Source organism: Calliphora vicina, chromosome 3 (genome assembly GCF_958450345.1).
Source record: "Calliphora vicina chromosome 3, idCalVici1.1, whole genome shotgun sequence".
In the NCBI taxonomy this organism is placed as follows: domain Eukaryota; kingdom Metazoa; phylum Arthropoda; class Insecta; order Diptera; family Calliphoridae; genus Calliphora; species Calliphora vicina.
Window position 1 is genome coordinate 68581453 of NC_088782.1, and position 17224 is coordinate 68598676.

The 17224-nt window shown below is 27.8% G+C and overlaps 1 protein-coding gene across 1 annotated transcript in view; it reads right to left on the reverse strand.

Annotated features, from left to right (window-relative positions):
• Positions 1-17224, reverse strand: part of LOC135955514 (5-hydroxytryptamine receptor 1-like) — a 64528-nt gene that overhangs the window by 24323 nt on the left and 22981 nt on the right. Inside the window, exons 2-4 of the mRNA XM_065505864.1 lie at positions 16540-16682; positions 15993-16273; positions 10560-10681 (exon numbers count right to left, since the gene is read on the reverse strand). Coding sequence (XP_065361936.1) covers positions 10560-10681; positions 15993-16273; positions 16540-16682 — 546 coding nt within the window. The remainder of the gene's footprint in view (positions 1-10559; positions 10682-15992; positions 16274-16539; positions 16683-17224) is intronic.

Below are 17224 nucleotides of genomic sequence, written 5' to 3' on the forward strand. Positions count from 1 at the left end.
ATCCCAGCCCCGATGGATATGTAAAAAATACAATTTTTGGGATTTCCACTTAAATTTTTAGGAATTGTTTAATTCCCTTTGACCGTTTTACAAGTTTTTTTTTACACTTTTTTATTTAGAGAGACAAATTTAAAAAAAGTTTGAAAAAGTTGAGTTTCTAAAACTAAAATTTATATCAAAATTTTAATAGGATTGCAAATATTAGGAACAATTTGAGCCACATTTATTCCGAACTATTTTTTTATTTATATAAGTTAATTTTTGGTCTTACAAAAAAAATATCAAGTCAATATCTCAATTAGATTCAAAAATATGCCACTTTTAAAACTCAGTCTTTCAAAAATATTGTACTATTTCCACTGTGCCTGCTTAGAATCCCATTTCCAATTGTTGACATGTTTTTCTCAACTATATTTTATGAAGACAAAATACAAAAATGAAGAACATGCATTTCGAGATATCCTTCTTCCATAATCAACTAATTATTCTCTTTCTGACGAAATGTTTTTTTTTTAGTAATACATTACAAATTTCAAGCATTAATATAAGACTAAGTTTACAAAAATGGGACAATTAGCTATTAAAATATGTGTAAACTACACGCAGAGAAAAAACATAATTGGGCATGGTTACTGTAACCATTTAAATAGTGTTACAAGATTTTTAACAATATTATAGTCACAGTAACAATTTACATGATAGTGGTAACCATAATATGGTTAATTTATGATTCACATGATTGTATCAACCATATATATGGTTACAGTAAATAAATATATGTTTGTGGCATCCATATTTATGATGAATAATTTTATCATAATATGTTGTTCTCAGATTATGATAAGCCTTAAGCCGAGAGCAACATAATATGATAAGTCCTTCATCATATAAATGGTTGTCACAAACATATATTTGTTTACTGTAACCATATATGGTTGATACAATCATGTGAATCGTAAATTAACCATATAATGGTTAATCATGTAAATGGTTACTGTGACTATAATATAGTTAAAAAACTTTTAACAATATTGAAATGGTTACAGTAACCATACACAACTATATTTTTTCTCTGCGTGTAGAATGTACATACAGTTTTCAAATGTATCCCTAAATTTCAATTATATGCAGGAGCCTCCATGGCCCCTTTCTGAGTTTTTAAACGTGCAAGGGCTCTTATTTAACGGACATCTTTGGAAAATGGAAGATACATATCTTTTTGAGATATCCTTTGTTATACTGCGATTTTATATGATATATTCTGTTTTGATGAGTAACGGATTTCTAGAAAAAAAATACTTTAAAAACTTTAATGTTGTAAAATCTAACATCCATCTATTTTAAGTATTTTGCACGCATCTATTAAAAACAACTAAAAAAGTTCAAGACCGACCATAAATGAACGCTAAAAATGTTAAAAAATCCCAAATATTTAAGTTATACGCCCAATAGAAATTCAAATATTGTATTAGTGTTTAATTATATTACCGTTAAAATGCCTACTGATTTCTGATTAATCAAACATTTTTTTAATTCGTTTGTTCGTTTGTTATGAAAATTTTACTTGACGTCACACTGTGGGAGAAATCAACAATTTAGTGGCGCAAAATAAAAAAAAACTTTCGCATATTTGATTTATTGTTATGTAGTTTCAATCTATAGTTGTTGCTGTACTTAAAAATATTTAACATTTATTAATAACTTCAATGGTTTGGTATTGACAACTATTTAAATGTAAAAAATATTTCAGAAATTTTTTTTATGAAGAATTGGTTTCAAAGTTGTTATTAAGCTGGCTAGTACAAGGTTTTCTTTAAGTTGTATTTTTACTTTTTTATGTAGATGGAATATGAGGCTTGGTAAATCAGAAAAATAAAAATATATTTTCCGCTATTTGTGATAACAGTGGCCATATTCTTATAGAATTTTATTTTTTTTACTTCTTGAATTTTCGGAAGGTTGCCAGTTACTAATGCTGTAAGATGCAGTCCTATTTTTTTTACCAATATCAAGGCTATATTATAGGCTACATATGGTGAAAAATTCAGCTGCGAAAAAGTGCGAGGTGAATTTATATAATTGTTTTAAGAAATTATTTTCGCTGGGACGATGTAAAATCTCGTACTAAATTTGTTCCTTATTTTTTTAAGATTGTATATAAGAAGTGTAATTGGTAATTACATTATATATAAATGAAATCTATGTAATTCTAACTACTTACAAGTTGCTAAAAACAAATGCCCATATACCAAATTTGCCTTAAAATTATGAGTCCTTTTAAATATGGTAGTGCTTTATTTAGATTAAAAATATAACATTTGCGTATTTCGCCTTTTATCCAATAAAAAAATACTAAAATATCATTGGATAAAAGACGAAATGCGCAAAATAGGATTTGATTTTAGACCTATCGTTATTGTTATTTGTTCTTATATAATGTAAGTATTTTAAGCTTTTTGGTGTCTAATAAAAATTAATTGCTAAATAAAAAAATTTTCTTTCAATTGTAAAGACATAATTATGTTTTTCTTTCTTATAATTTTAGGGATTTTAGATTTCCCGAAAATCTTTACCAAATCCCGAACCCCGGGATTTTCAAAAATCAGTCCCGATTAGCATCTCTAGTTTCATCTGCAAGCTATAAAAAAGTGGAATCGTTATCGAAAGATGTTAGGCAACTTTTGTTGGATCCATTACTTCCTAGTGATTCATCAGACTCTGAAGTCGACTAATTTAAATAAATGTTAAAAATCTCATAATAAAAATTCACAAAGTTCTAACAAGTGTTAGTTAACTTAATTACTGTTTATTTCATTGTTTAATTATAACTAAATTATGTATAATAATGAAATAAAATCATTTCATAACTAATAATTGTTATTCGTTTTTAAAAATAAACTTATTAATAAAACTAAAAAAAGTTTAATTTTATATGAATATTTCGACCTATGCCGGCAATAGGGTAAATGTCCAAAATCTATAGATTTAAATAGTTACTTGTTATAAATAAAATTACTTATATAATTTAAATTTTTTGAAAGATATATTAAAATAATTTCTTACAATTGAAAATAGTATAGAATTTCTTCCGAGGTAGTGTAGTTTAGCAGCCTCTCCCGCTCATTATACTGAAGTAGCAGTACCCATTTTGCATTACTTTATTAGCTTACCTCCTTGCCTGCAATATTTCCATATAAATGAAATTAATTTGGCCAAGCGTTTAGAAGATACGAATTTAGTTTCACTAAATTATGGTTTTCTCCCACTGTTCGTCATGGGGTACGTATGAGTGATATTTAATATCGAGAAAAATCATACAACACAGGGTTAATTACTTCAGCGTATAGACTCTATATTATAGAGCATTGACTTTCATAAGTTTATGCTTCATTTTTTACTAGCTGAACCCGGTCCGTGTTGGTGGGCCTTAGAAAACATCTGTTTTATATTGCATCTCGATCTCGATTTGAATATACAGTGTGAACAAAACTAAAGCACTTCGAAACCGCCATGATATGCCCTTAAAAAAGAAACGAATGTATTTAACTCATATTGGACAACAATGTTTCTTGTTTTTTAATTTTGTGTAAAAATATATAAATTATTTGTTGTGCCAACTCGGGAGCAAGCCAAATACAATTGACCGTGTGAAAAACATGAATTTTCCAAATGTAAGCCAGCAATAGTCAACGATAGGCCTTGTGCTTTCTTAATGGCTATAACAATGGCAAGACGCAACGGGAACTGGAGCTGCTTGATCATCGGTATTCGTGAAATCAGTACGTTTTCGCCTTTGAATCTGCCACCAATGATTGTTGCCTCAATTAAATTTGTTGAACATTTTTTGATGGTCAATCTTGTTCCGTTGCATAACTTTGGCGTCAGGGTGCTCTGGTTAGATAAATATATTAATTTGAAAATATTTTAAAAATCTGTATTTTAAAAAACTTTCACGCATTCAATAAAAAAGGTACAGAGTGTTTATTGTTCATCGAATTCAGTGTTACTTTGCTATTTCGTTTGTTTGGTCAGAAAATTTAGTCAAAAATATTCGATTTCAAAAAAATGTATACAAAACAAACATTTTTATCATAGTTATTTTTAATGCCAACCCCAAAAAAACCTTGGTTTCATAGTGTAATATAGACACGAGACATAATTGTCAAAAACTAAGTCTGTTGTCAAAAACCTATCTCTTGCAACAATAAAACACATGTAACTCAATGTATTTCGTTGTTGTATCAGACATATGATTTGTTGTATTTTTGTTTGACAAATCAGAGTGTCTCGTCTCTATGAAAGGTTTCTTAACCCTTTTATATATGGTAGAAATTTTAAACTACAAATTCGTAAAATAGCAACCCGAAGAAACAAGCTAAAATTAAGTATTATAAAATGTGTTTCGAAATGTTTTTTAAGACGTAATTTAAAAAAAAAAAATTACCAACAACTAAATTTCCTCGAAACTCGATAATATCAAATGGGTACCCCCACACGCTAACCCAAAATAGGAAAATCTGATAAAATTGTCAATTTTAATCCTCATTTAAAATTTATTAAAATCGAGAAAAAGTTTTTAATTTTTTTTTGAAATTTCATATATTTAATCATCTGTGTCACTGTTAGAAATGCTAATCGGGACTGATTTTTGAAAATCCCGGGGTTCGAGATTTGGTAAAAAATCTAAAATCCCGAAAATTATAAGAAAGAAAATTTTTTATTTAGCAATTAATTTATATTAGACACTAAAAAGCATAAAATACTTGCATGAGTATATTATATAAGAAGAAATAACAATAAATACATTAGGGTGGGTCGATTTTTTCACGAAAAATCGTATAGCAGAAAATTCTAATAAATTTTCCCCAAGAAACAATAGGTCTAAAATCAAATCCTATCTTGCGAATTTCATCTTTTATCCAATGATATTTCCGTATTTTTTTTATTGGATAAAATACGAAATATGCAAGATAGGATTTGATTTTAGACCTATGGATTCTTGAGTAAACTTTCTTAGAATTTTCCGTAGATTGCGTTTCTGCTATAGGTTTTTTTAGTTTTTGACCGTCCATACAAATCGACCCAGCCTAATGTACATACTGGTAAAAACAGTACCTTATCTTTTAGCAATCGAAATATTTCCATTTTGTTCAAGCTCCTCATCTGAGATAAAATCTATTTCATTTGAAGAGGATTTAAAAAAAAGGTGAAGAATTGATTTTTTAGAGCCCTACTCAAGGAAAAATGAAAAATACCCTTACATATGTAGGTTATCTCTATTAGTTGACGAGGTATTTAGGTTTTTTTTTTTAATTTTGCCCGATCTTTTTCTAGTTTTTTAGATGTGGCGAGCCTACGGAGGGTCGAATTTTTTTATTAAATATCACCTATATTGACGATAAAATTCCAAATAAAATAAAGAAAACTTGTTGTAAAAAGTTACGTATTTTTTAAATTTTTTCCCAAATATTTTTTTCCCTTATATTTTTTCTTTTGTAGAACGAAATTTTCTTCGGGGTTATATACAATTTTTATATGATCCAGAAAGAGTATTTAGTGCAAAAGCATGTGATGTAAATTTTGGTTCACTTCAGCGAACACAATAAACCGCAGACATATCCAAACTTGGTCAATTCTTAAAAAAAAAATTAGATTTGAGTAAAAATTTATTTAAGAACATTTGAGTTTATATTATTTCCAAATTTTGTTATGATATCTTTAACCGTTAAAATTTTACATTAATTCAAATTTTATATTTTTCTTCAGGAAAATCACCATTTTAAATGGTAAATGGTATTCCAAAAATTTATGAAATGATTAGGACTTGAACTCCTAAGGTTTTCAAAAATATCAAATACTTATACACACAAAAAAATCCATAGGTTATATTTCCTAAGAATATAGTATAAATTTAACTAAGCGCAAGCGTAGAATGGCATTTACAAAGTTTCTTAGTTAATATAACTAACATTTTAGATAATTTCATACATACCCTTTGCACCAAAAATATTTTCAATTGACAATAAAATAAACAAAAACAACATCGAAAAAGGTACCAAACATCAAATAACTAATTCCAATAGTTATATTAACATAGTTTTTAGGTAAAGTGTATTGTTTGAATTACCTATTAGCATAGATAATAGAACTTAGTTTTTAGTTTTCATATAAAAAGAAATTAACTAATTAAGCTTAGTAATATAGCCTCGATTATTTTTTTGTGTGTATAAAAAGCATTGATTTACTCCTCAGAAGTACCACAAACCATGTCCCCTTTGCAAAATTTGTACGTTTTTTCATATACATATGGGCAATTCCACGAGAATGACTACCACGGCCGAAAACCAAAACCCTTGAAACTTTTTTTCAAGATTATTTGAATAGGAGAAAACACTAAAATATTACTACGCGTAAGTATTTAGAGCTTATTACAACATTTTATTGGCATAATAATAGTTTAAACTGACTATATTTATTATACCCTACACCACCATAGCACATAGGTCTGGCGAACCACATTTTTTGGCCAAAACTCAAAACATTTTTTCCTATATTTGTTGTTAGGATGTAGTAGCAAACACTTCAGATAAACAAAAAAAAAATATTTTGTTTTTACAAACTTCAATTAACCGTTATTCTATGAAGGGAGAAAGTTCAATGTTTTAAGTGCAGTGGTAAACTGAAACACGTGGTGTAATTTTTTGTTTTCTTTGAGTCACATATTACACGAAAATAAATAAACTTTTTAAGTCAGTTAGTTATGGATATTAATGACGATGGAAAGTTGTTAAATTTTTAATAGTGAAATATTCAATAAAAATTATGGTAATAAGAAATTACATAAAAAACTTTCATAACCTAAAAATCAGTGATTTTAACTTTTTATAAAAAAAAAATAGTATATAACTTATATAATTTCAACCGATTTCAACCAACCAAAAACGCACAAAACTATAGTGATATTTTGTGCTTACGAATCATCAATAACTTTCTGCTAGTTTTTGCTTATTTTGAAGAAATCAATTTTTGTTTCAGGAAACTTTTGCTTCAAAAATTATAATTTACTCATAATTATATAATGTATATAACATACATAACTTCAACCGATTTCAACCAACCAAAAACGCACAAAATTACAGTGATATTTTGTGCTTAGGAATCATCTATAACTTTCTGCTAGTTTTTGCTTATTTTTAAGAAATCAATTTTTGTTTCAGGATACTTTTACTTCAAAAATTGTGATTTACTCAGAGTTTGGCAGATTGGAAGTGAAAAAAATAGAAAAAAGTTAAATTATTAAAAACTTAATAAAATGTATGTTTTTTGTTATTAATTGTATCATTTGTATGAATTTATGTATATAAGTGAATATTTTAGTTTTGGCCAAAAAAAGTGGGTCGCCAGACCTATGTGCATAGTGGGGAGGGTATTATGCGTTTGTGCAGATGTTTGTAACGCCCAAAAATATTAGTCTAACACCCACCTCAAATTATACCGATCGACTCAGAATCACTTTTTGAGTCGATTAAACGATGTCCGTCCGTCCGTCTGGTTGGCTGGCTGTCCATCTAAATCTTGTGCGCAGAGTACAGGTCGCAATTTTGAAGATATTTCAATCAAATTTGGTACATATTATTTTTCGGCCCAAGGACCAAGCCTATTGAAACTGGCTGAAATCGCTGCATTATTGCACATAGCCCCCATACAAATGTCCTTCCGAAATTGGATTTTATTGGTCATAAATGTTTAATTTATATATGTATCTATACAAATTTCGCTCCAAATAAGTTTCATATATACAAAATTCATGTCACCAAATTTTGCTACGATCGGTCCTTAATTAGTCATAGCTCCCATATAGACCCGCTTCCGAAAATCACTTTAACGTGCATAAATCGCTTAAAAATCTTGGTATACTCACAAAATTCAACATAGTAAACTTTCATATAGACATAAATCTAACGACCTTATTTCATGGTGATCGGTCCATAATTGGGCATAGCCCAATTAGGCCCACTTCTGAAAATCACTCAAAAATAGAAATTATTGAAATTTTAAAAGAAAAATGTTTTTGCTCTTTAACTTAGTGTAGTGTATTATATGGTCGGGATGGACCGACTATATTTTCTTACTTGTTTTTTAATTTAATTGGCATGTTTTAGGCTAAAATTGCGGTTTAAACTAAGTTCCGAATTAGCATGTGGTATGAAATGAATTTGAATCTGATTGTTTTTTTTGCTATTTTCAAATTGTTTATCGAAACCGAATGTATATTTTCCATTCATATTTTTAGTTTTTGTATACATATATTTATAAAATATATATTGTTTTATTATAAGAGAAAAATCTGTCACGAACGGTATGTAACGTACGATATTAAATTTTATTTATTATAAAATCATTCAATGATTATTTAAATATGACGGATTGTAAAGGAAAAATATTTCTTTTAGTGTAAGAAATTAAAAAATTAAAAATTTTCGCATATTTCTACATGTACTTCAAAATGACTTCCGTTTTATGCCACGTACGATATACCCTTATTTCGCTCGATATTTTGGACAACAATGTTTCGAAAGTGCTTTTTATTATTTTCAAATATTTTCAGATACTCTTATTTATGCAAAATTTATTCCACTCTATAGGCGTACAAATGTCACGTACGATGATATGGAATTGCCCATAAGGAGCCGCAGAACAAAAGGTACTTTTTGAAAATTTAAAAATTTTGGAAAATTTATTTTTTCTAGAAGATTTCAACCCAAATATTATAAAAATACCAAAAAATCAATTTGTAAAAAAATTCGTAAAAGTACCTTTTGTTCTGCGGCTCCTCATATCGATCCCTTAGCGCCAAATTATCGAAAGCGAAAAAACACAAATTTTACAGGAGAAGGTTTTTTTGATTACTTTGAAATTTAAACATACAATTAAAAATGTTATGATGAGATATAATATAATTTCGTTCAAGCTATTTGTTTATTTTTCAAAAATATTTATAACTATTGACAATTAAAAATTCATGGAATACTTTATTGAAAAATATGACAAAAAATGTTTTTTATTGAATTTTTGCATAGATACAAATTTTTCGAATTGAAATTAAATTTTTATTTATGAATAGTTTTTAATGAAATTTCACAGTTATGTAAAATTTTCTATTTAAAATGGAAAAATATAAACGAATTTTGAAATTTATTATCAGCAATCCCGCAATTCCCTAAAAAAGTGTTGAAAAAATCCAAAAATGGGAATTTTTAGTTTTTTGGCTATAATATCCATACCAGGGTCGGGGTTATCGGAACCCTTTACAAAATAATTAGAACCATATTAGGCCACCTAAAATTGGTTACTATATTTTGATATCAAATACGCGATTTTAGAATTTTTGCCCTAAAATTTAATTTTACATAAAAAATAGGTGTTTTTTGAATGGACCTGGTCCCCTCGATAACAACATTTTTTGTAATTTTTTTTCTTTTAAAATATTTTATGAAAACTTAGCTTTCAGAAAATATATATTCCTTATCATCCTCTTAGAAATTTTTCGCGATAACTTAAATAGAAAAAAGTACTTTTTTCCCAGAAAATTAGCGAAAAATCGTCTTTTTAAAATTTTTTAAATTCGAATGCTTATAACTTTGGACTTAATCATTATTTTTAAACAATTCTTTCTCTAATTGACATATAAATGTGTTGTTCAAGTTTCAAAACTTAAACTCGAAAACACTTTTTCTTTGCGCGTGTGATATTTCATTCAATATTTCATTTCATTTGGAAGTTACAGATTTATTTCCCTCTTTTTTTTCGATACCACTGTGTGTCGCTTACGATAAAATTCGTTTTCTGTAAAATTTAAACATTGACTTACGATAAAATCTTACCCGCTATAATTTTTAAGTTATTAACCATTTTAATATTCTGAGAACGCTAAAACATCAGTCGGTCCATAAAATTTTAATTTTTGCAATAAAAAAAATTTAGAAAATGTCGCTTACGATAATTTGGCGCAAGGGCTCGATATATTCGTAACTATATCCCCAATAGTTAACGATATACCGAATTATTTCCAAAAAAAAAATTATAAATCAAACACAGTGGTTTGGAAAAGTAACCGAAATAAAAAAGCTATTTTTAATTTAATTTTTTTTTCAAATTTTTTTAAAAAAAAAATTGGTCTTTGACCAAAAATTTGAATTTTAAAACATCTGTGTAACACGATTTTGCTAAAGTGTTCAGTATTTGGTATTTAGATCACTGGGAACAATTGAAAATTACTTTATAATAAAAGTTGTAAATAGCAAGAAGGTACTTCTTTTGAAAAGGTACTTTTTAATGTTTAATAAAAATTAAAACACATTTTAAAAAAGTACAAAAAATTAAAGCTTCTCCTGTAAAAAGGTGAAACTCTAGATATGGTATTTTGTATTATAGTTAACGATAACAAGTTTATAAGAGCTCTTTTTTTGTTAGTTATTTACCTTCAGCAGAAGCAAACAGTTAAGTATTTATAAAAGAATTCTTAATATAAAGTAAATATGATAGATGTTCGTTCTTACCTCCAAGTACGTAATCATTCTCATAATAAAACTTGGTAAATTTAAACACACAAAGACCGTTGAGACAATTAAGAGCATTTTTGTGACCTTCAATTGTGATGAATTTGTAACTTTTCGTCTTCCTGTAAAATGAAAAATAAAATCAAATTAGAAAAGTAAATATAAAATGTTTACTTTTTTCAATTATTTATTTTATTTATTTGTCTAAAAAACTAAAAAAGCAGAAATAAAATGTTGAAGAAAATAAAACCCGATGGGAAGGAAATTGTTGAAATGAATTAAATGTATAAATACATACATACATCCATAACAAATGTTGTATGTAAAGCTATCAACAACAATAGTTGTTAAATAACATGAAAACTAAAAACTATATATATTTTTAGTTGCAAATATTTTTCCAAGTACAACAATATCTTAATTGGCAATATTTATACAAATTTAATTTGTGAAAGCCATAAAAAGAATTTATTTTACAAACTCTTAAATGGAAAATAATTGAAATCATTTAAATTCATTGAAAAGTTTTAACACAAGACTTGGTCAACATTGCTCAATGGGGTAGAATCAAAATAATTAAAAAAAACACATTTTTGTTAAAAAAAATCAAAAAATTAAGTTAAATTAAATTATCAAAACTTTTTGAATTTCACAGATTTTTATGAAAAGTCCACAAATATTGGATTTTTACCTTTAGGTGGAGGGTATATAAGATGCGGGACAGCCCAATATAGCTTTGTAAATTGTTTTATAATTATATGTAACTAGTTGACCGCCCAGCTTCGCCCGATAGCATTTACTAATATTAGTTCTTATTTATTTGCAAATAAAATATCTTAATTTGTACAGCATACTTTAGGGAGCTTTTGACTGGACTCAAAAAAAGATGTCCGTATCTCCTTTGGGTCAAAATGACCCAAAAACTGTATTATCGCCAAAATTAAAGAAAAATGCAAATTTTTCAGTTTTTGAAAAAATTTTGCTACTAAATAAATACTTTTGCAATTGAATGCAAAAGAATCGAAATATGTACGTAATTATCGTTGTAATGAGATATAAATGACAAAATTTGATTAAAAAATGTTAAAGTTATTACAAATTCGCCAGACCATTAACGTGTTTCAGGCCACTTGAACATAAAATTTAGGAAAAAAATTATCATATTTCGAGAAAAATTAAAATAAAAGCTAATTTTTATTTAAAATATATCCGTATTTACTTGTGTACGAGTTTTTGTCTTCGTAGGATATCTTTAACCTATTATCAGGTATGGCCAAAAAAAAAATATTTTTTTTAACGTCCGTTTCGTATCTCCATTTTCAAATTTTTAAAAATTTTGTTAAAGAAATTTTAGAATTTTTTGATCATCACATTGGGATTTATTGAGATCAAATTAGGGAATAAAAATATGAAAAAATTATGTCAATACCTCTTACAGTTTTTCCGTACCTGCGATTTAAATTTTGCGATTTTCAAGATAAACTAATTTTTTGTCCATATTTAGGCGAATGAGCCCAATTTCCTTAATGTTATAAATTTTAAGTAAAACCTATTCATGGTATTATAGTCCTTGTGATTTAAAATATGGTCTAAAAGTTTTACTAAAATCGGAAAACGATAACCTTAAATCGTGAAGGTTAAAGGTCAAATTTTTCAATATTTGGAATTTCTAAAGAAAAGATAGCGAAATGTTATATATTTTTGGGCCGATTTTAATGAAACTTGTGCAAAATATACATTGGGGTCTAACATTTATAACAACAGTGCAAAAATGGATTTAATCCTTTAAGAGCACTTGGGGTCAAAATGGCTGTGTTTTTCGTGATTTTAAAAGTTGAGGGTAATTTGGACCCCAAGTGCTGCTAAGGGTTAATTTCTATTTTTGTGCTGTTATTTTAAAGTCTGGACTTTATGCTATACTTTCCTCAAGTTTTATTAAAATCGGAACAAAAATATATAACATTTCGCTATATTTTCATTAGAAATTCCACATATTGAAAAATTTGACTTTTGACCTTCACGATTTTATGGTTATGGTTTTCCGATTTTAGTAAAACTTTCAGACCATAATTAAAATTACCAGTATTATAATATTATGAATAAGTTTTACTTAATATTTATAACAGTAAGGAAATTGGGCTCATTCGCCTAAATATGGGCAAAAAATTTGTTTTTCTTGAAAATTGAAATCGCAGGTACGGAAAAACTGTAAGAGGTATTGACATAATTTTTTCACACTTTTATTCCCTATTTTGATCTCAATAAATTCCAATGTGATGATAAAAAAATTCTGAAATTTGTTTAAGAAAATTTTTAAAAATTTTAAAATGGAGATTTGAAACAGCCGTTAAAAAAATATTTTTTTTGGCCATACCTGTGATTAGGTTGACGGTATCCTACGAAGACAAAAACATATACACAACTAAATACGGATATATTTTAAATAAAAATTAGCTTATATTTTAATTTTTCTCGAAATATGTTAATTTTTTTCTCTAAATTTTTTGTTCAAGTGACCTGAAACATGTTAATGGTATGGCGAATTTGTAATAACTTTAAAATTTTTTAACCAAATTTTGTCATTTATATCTCATTACAGCGATAATTACGTACACATTTCGATTATTTTGCATTCAATTGCAAAATTATTTATTTAGTAGCAAAATTTTTAAAATATCTGAAAAATTTGCATTTTTTCCGAATTTTGGCGATAATACAGTTTATGGGTCATTTTGACCCAAAGGAAATCCAGGGTTAACTTCGAAAAAATTTTTTAATGTAATATTCGTTAATATAAATAAATCTATACATTTCTAGAAAACAATGCAGAAATTTAACGAGTTTCACCTATTTATTCCATATAAATAGTAAAATTTTGCATATATCTGAAATTTGACATCGATGCGCGTCCAGAAATCGTTGCCCAATTTGGCTCAAATTTTCAGCACTTAACTTTTAGGCCTAGTGTCACAATATTCCACCCGGCATTCTTCAAAATTTTAACAAACAATTTTTTCCATACAACTGATTGTCACTCTAATATAGATATACTAACTCATTAGATTATAAACAAAATAGGAATCGATCCAGAGGTTTGATATAAAAAAGGAAAAATGGAGGTTTGATATAAAAAAGGAAAATTAAAAAAATGTTTTTTTGGAAAATTGAAATTTTTAAAATTCTATAAAAGTTTTGATTATGAGTCGTTTTCAATGAAATTTTACACTTTTTTGATCCAAATCCAAAAGTGAAAAAGATATTTGTGAGTTATTAATGACAATCCCACAATTCCCAAAAATCCCAAAATTGGGATTTTTTGGCTTTTAGATCTATTGAAGTCACCAAGTACGGGGCTATGAAATCCTTTTGCACGATATTGAAGAACATATTGGGATATACAAAACAGATCTTAGTTTTTTGAAAGCGGCTATGCGCTTAGAGCAAATGTTGTCTAAACTTTAAATTTAGTATTTCCCGAGATGTTATCTTTAAGAAAAATATAAATACATTATATATGATTGTCTTATTTTCTGTATAATTTAAAATTAATGTACATATGTACTTTTTTCGAAAAAAATGGCGAAAAAACTATTTTTTTAAGTTTGAATGCATATAACATTTGACTTTACTTTGAGATTACTTTATTACGATTATTAATAAATTTGTTGTTAATTCAAAAAAAGATATTTCAAGCATATCGAGAAAGAATTGGATCCGTTATTAGCAAAAAAGCAGACCAAGATAGGTAAAAAAATAAAATTTTACTTTTCAAATGCGAATAACTCATAAACTGTAAGAGATAATATATACTAATAAATAGTATAATATAGAGATCTCGTCTAGTAGATTCCATATATATAAAAATCTTTCAAATCGGATGCCAAAAATTTGGCATAATTTTTAATTTTTGATATAACCGAGCTGCAATTTGGGGCATTGTGGCACGGCTCCCCTTGGTGTTATAAGCCCAAATTCAAAACTTAATCTAATTAACACTTCCTCTATAGCCATGGGAAATTTTATTAAAATCGAGCTATTCGTTTAGAAAATAAAAATTTATTTCTACTTTTTTTCAGTTCCCCCACTGTGCGCCGTTTTTATACCCTACACCACCATAGTGGGGAGGGTATTATGCGTTTGTGCAGATGTTTGTAACGCCCAAAAATATTAGTCTAACACCCACCTTAAAGTATACCGATCGACTTAGAATCACTTTCTGAGTCGATTAAACGATGTCCGTCCGTCCGTCTGGTTGGCTGGCCGGCTGGCTGGCTGTCCATGTAAACCTTTTGCGCAGAGTACAGGTCGCAATTTTGAAGATATTTTGATCAAATTTGGTACATATTACTTTTTTGGCCCAAGGACCAAGCCTATTGAAACTGGTTGAAATCGGTCCTTTATTTCACCTAGCCCCCATACAAATGTCCCCTCGAAATTGGACTTTATCGGTCATAAAAGTTTAATTTATCTATGTATCTACACAAATTTCGCTCCAAATAAGTTTTGTATATACAAAATTCATATCACCAAATTTTGTTACGATCGGTCCATAATTAGTCATAGCTCCCATATAGACCCGCTTCCGAAAATCACTTTAACGTGCATAAATCGCTTAAAAATGTTGGTATACACACAAAATTCAACATAGTTAACTTTAATATAGACATAAATCACACGACCTAATTTTATGGTGATCGGTCCATAATTGGTCATAGCTCCCATATAAGTTCCACTTCCGAAAATCACGCAAAAATATAAATTATTGATATTTTAAAAGAAAAATATTTGTACTCATTTACTTGGTGTAGTGTATTATTAAAGAAACGCTAAAATATGCAAAAACCAAAAATGGTCCAGATTTCATTGTGAAAATTGACAAAAAAAATGTTTGGTAGGTATTTTATTGTTCAGTGGGTATCATCTGTTACCATCTGAAATAAATTATTGGAGCGAGGAAGAAGAAATCCAGAAGCGAATATCTAAAATTTAAAAAAATATACACTTTGCCGATATCTCTATAATAGATAAGGATGATACAGGATTCAAAGTAAGACCCTCACGTTAAAAGTGATGAATGAAAACGCGTTAAAAATGGAGTATTTTTGGTTTTGTTGCTACTGTTTTTGTTGTAGTTGAAATAGTTTAGTTTTTTGTTTATATATTGCAAGAGAACAATTAAGTGTTTTGTTAAATATACTAGAACTGGAGAAAAAATTGTTTTTTAATATGTAAATAAAACGTTTTAAATGTAAAAACAAGTTGTACACTTTCTTTTGACGCTGACTGTATGTACATTTGCCCTCCAATGATACGTTTGTGATAAAGTCATACGTGATTCACCTTAATCGAATAAATTCTTGTTTTTGCTCAGGTCAGATAAATTTGTTTTCATAAGAAATGCCATGTTAAGCCTGAAAACGAATGTAAACTTACTTGATTTTCTGGAGAATATATCAGTGCTGCCATTTGTTGCATGTTTTATCATGGTTGCACGATTAGGATGTGTGTGATGCTGTGGTCCATTGGAGTGTGATGATGTATTCGCACAAGATGCTGTCTTTTGTCGTTTTAAGGATGAAACCGTGATACGATATGTTGAAATACCTTGTTGTGCCATTGTAGTTGCTGCTGTTGTCACTGATCCACATTCTCTTGCTGAACAGGTTGATGAAGGCGATGACATTGTACCGTGTAGTGTTAAATGTTTCGTTTTCCTAAGAATGACATACAATGAAAAATAATGAATTAAATCAAGAGTTTGTGAGTGCATACATACATATACATAAGTATATTACAATATCTGTACATAGTATGTGTCAACAACAAAAAACAGATATCGAAAAATCATTGAGACATAATCTAATGCGGACATTAAGAATATTTCAAACTAATTTAGTATAACATTATGCTTCAATGACTAAGAATGTCTTTGATTTGTATTTATTTTCTTTTACAAATATTTTCTTTTACTTATACTTACATTTTTTGCATGGTTAATGTTCTTCTTACTGTGGCAAATTTCCAAACAGTAAATCCGGTAAATGTGTTCAGGACGGCAATCGTTGTAAAGGGCACAGCAAAAACAACAAGTGTGTCCCAATAATTAAGTAACGTTATATAGTCCTAAATACAAAAAAAAATAATTTTAATATACATATATTATGAATATTATATTTACTATTATAAAATAAGTAAGTTTTCAAGTAAAATTGCACAATATGAGTAAATTTACTTATTTATTTGTTTATCAAAATCAATTACATACATAATTTTATCTGCAAAAATACAAACAAAATATAGTATTTGGAATATTTTATGTTTAAAATTACATATACATAAGTATTGTGCATAAATAGAAGTTTTACACACAAAGTGTGTAATCTTTCTTTCAACGTTTAATATACAAATTGTCAATATTTTATTTCTAAAAAAACATTATTATTATTATTATTAATATTTATTCAATGCAAATTGCCGATTTTTTCCGTCCAATATTTGCGGATTAATATCTGCAATAAATCCGAAAGTACAAATAGCTGATAAAAATGTGTGTAGAAAAAAAAATGTGGCATTTATGACGACTCAGATTGGATGACTGCCGTCCATTATACTTAAATATATTTTTACAGGAGCGGAAGCTTCCCATATTGCGCTTTTACCCTTAC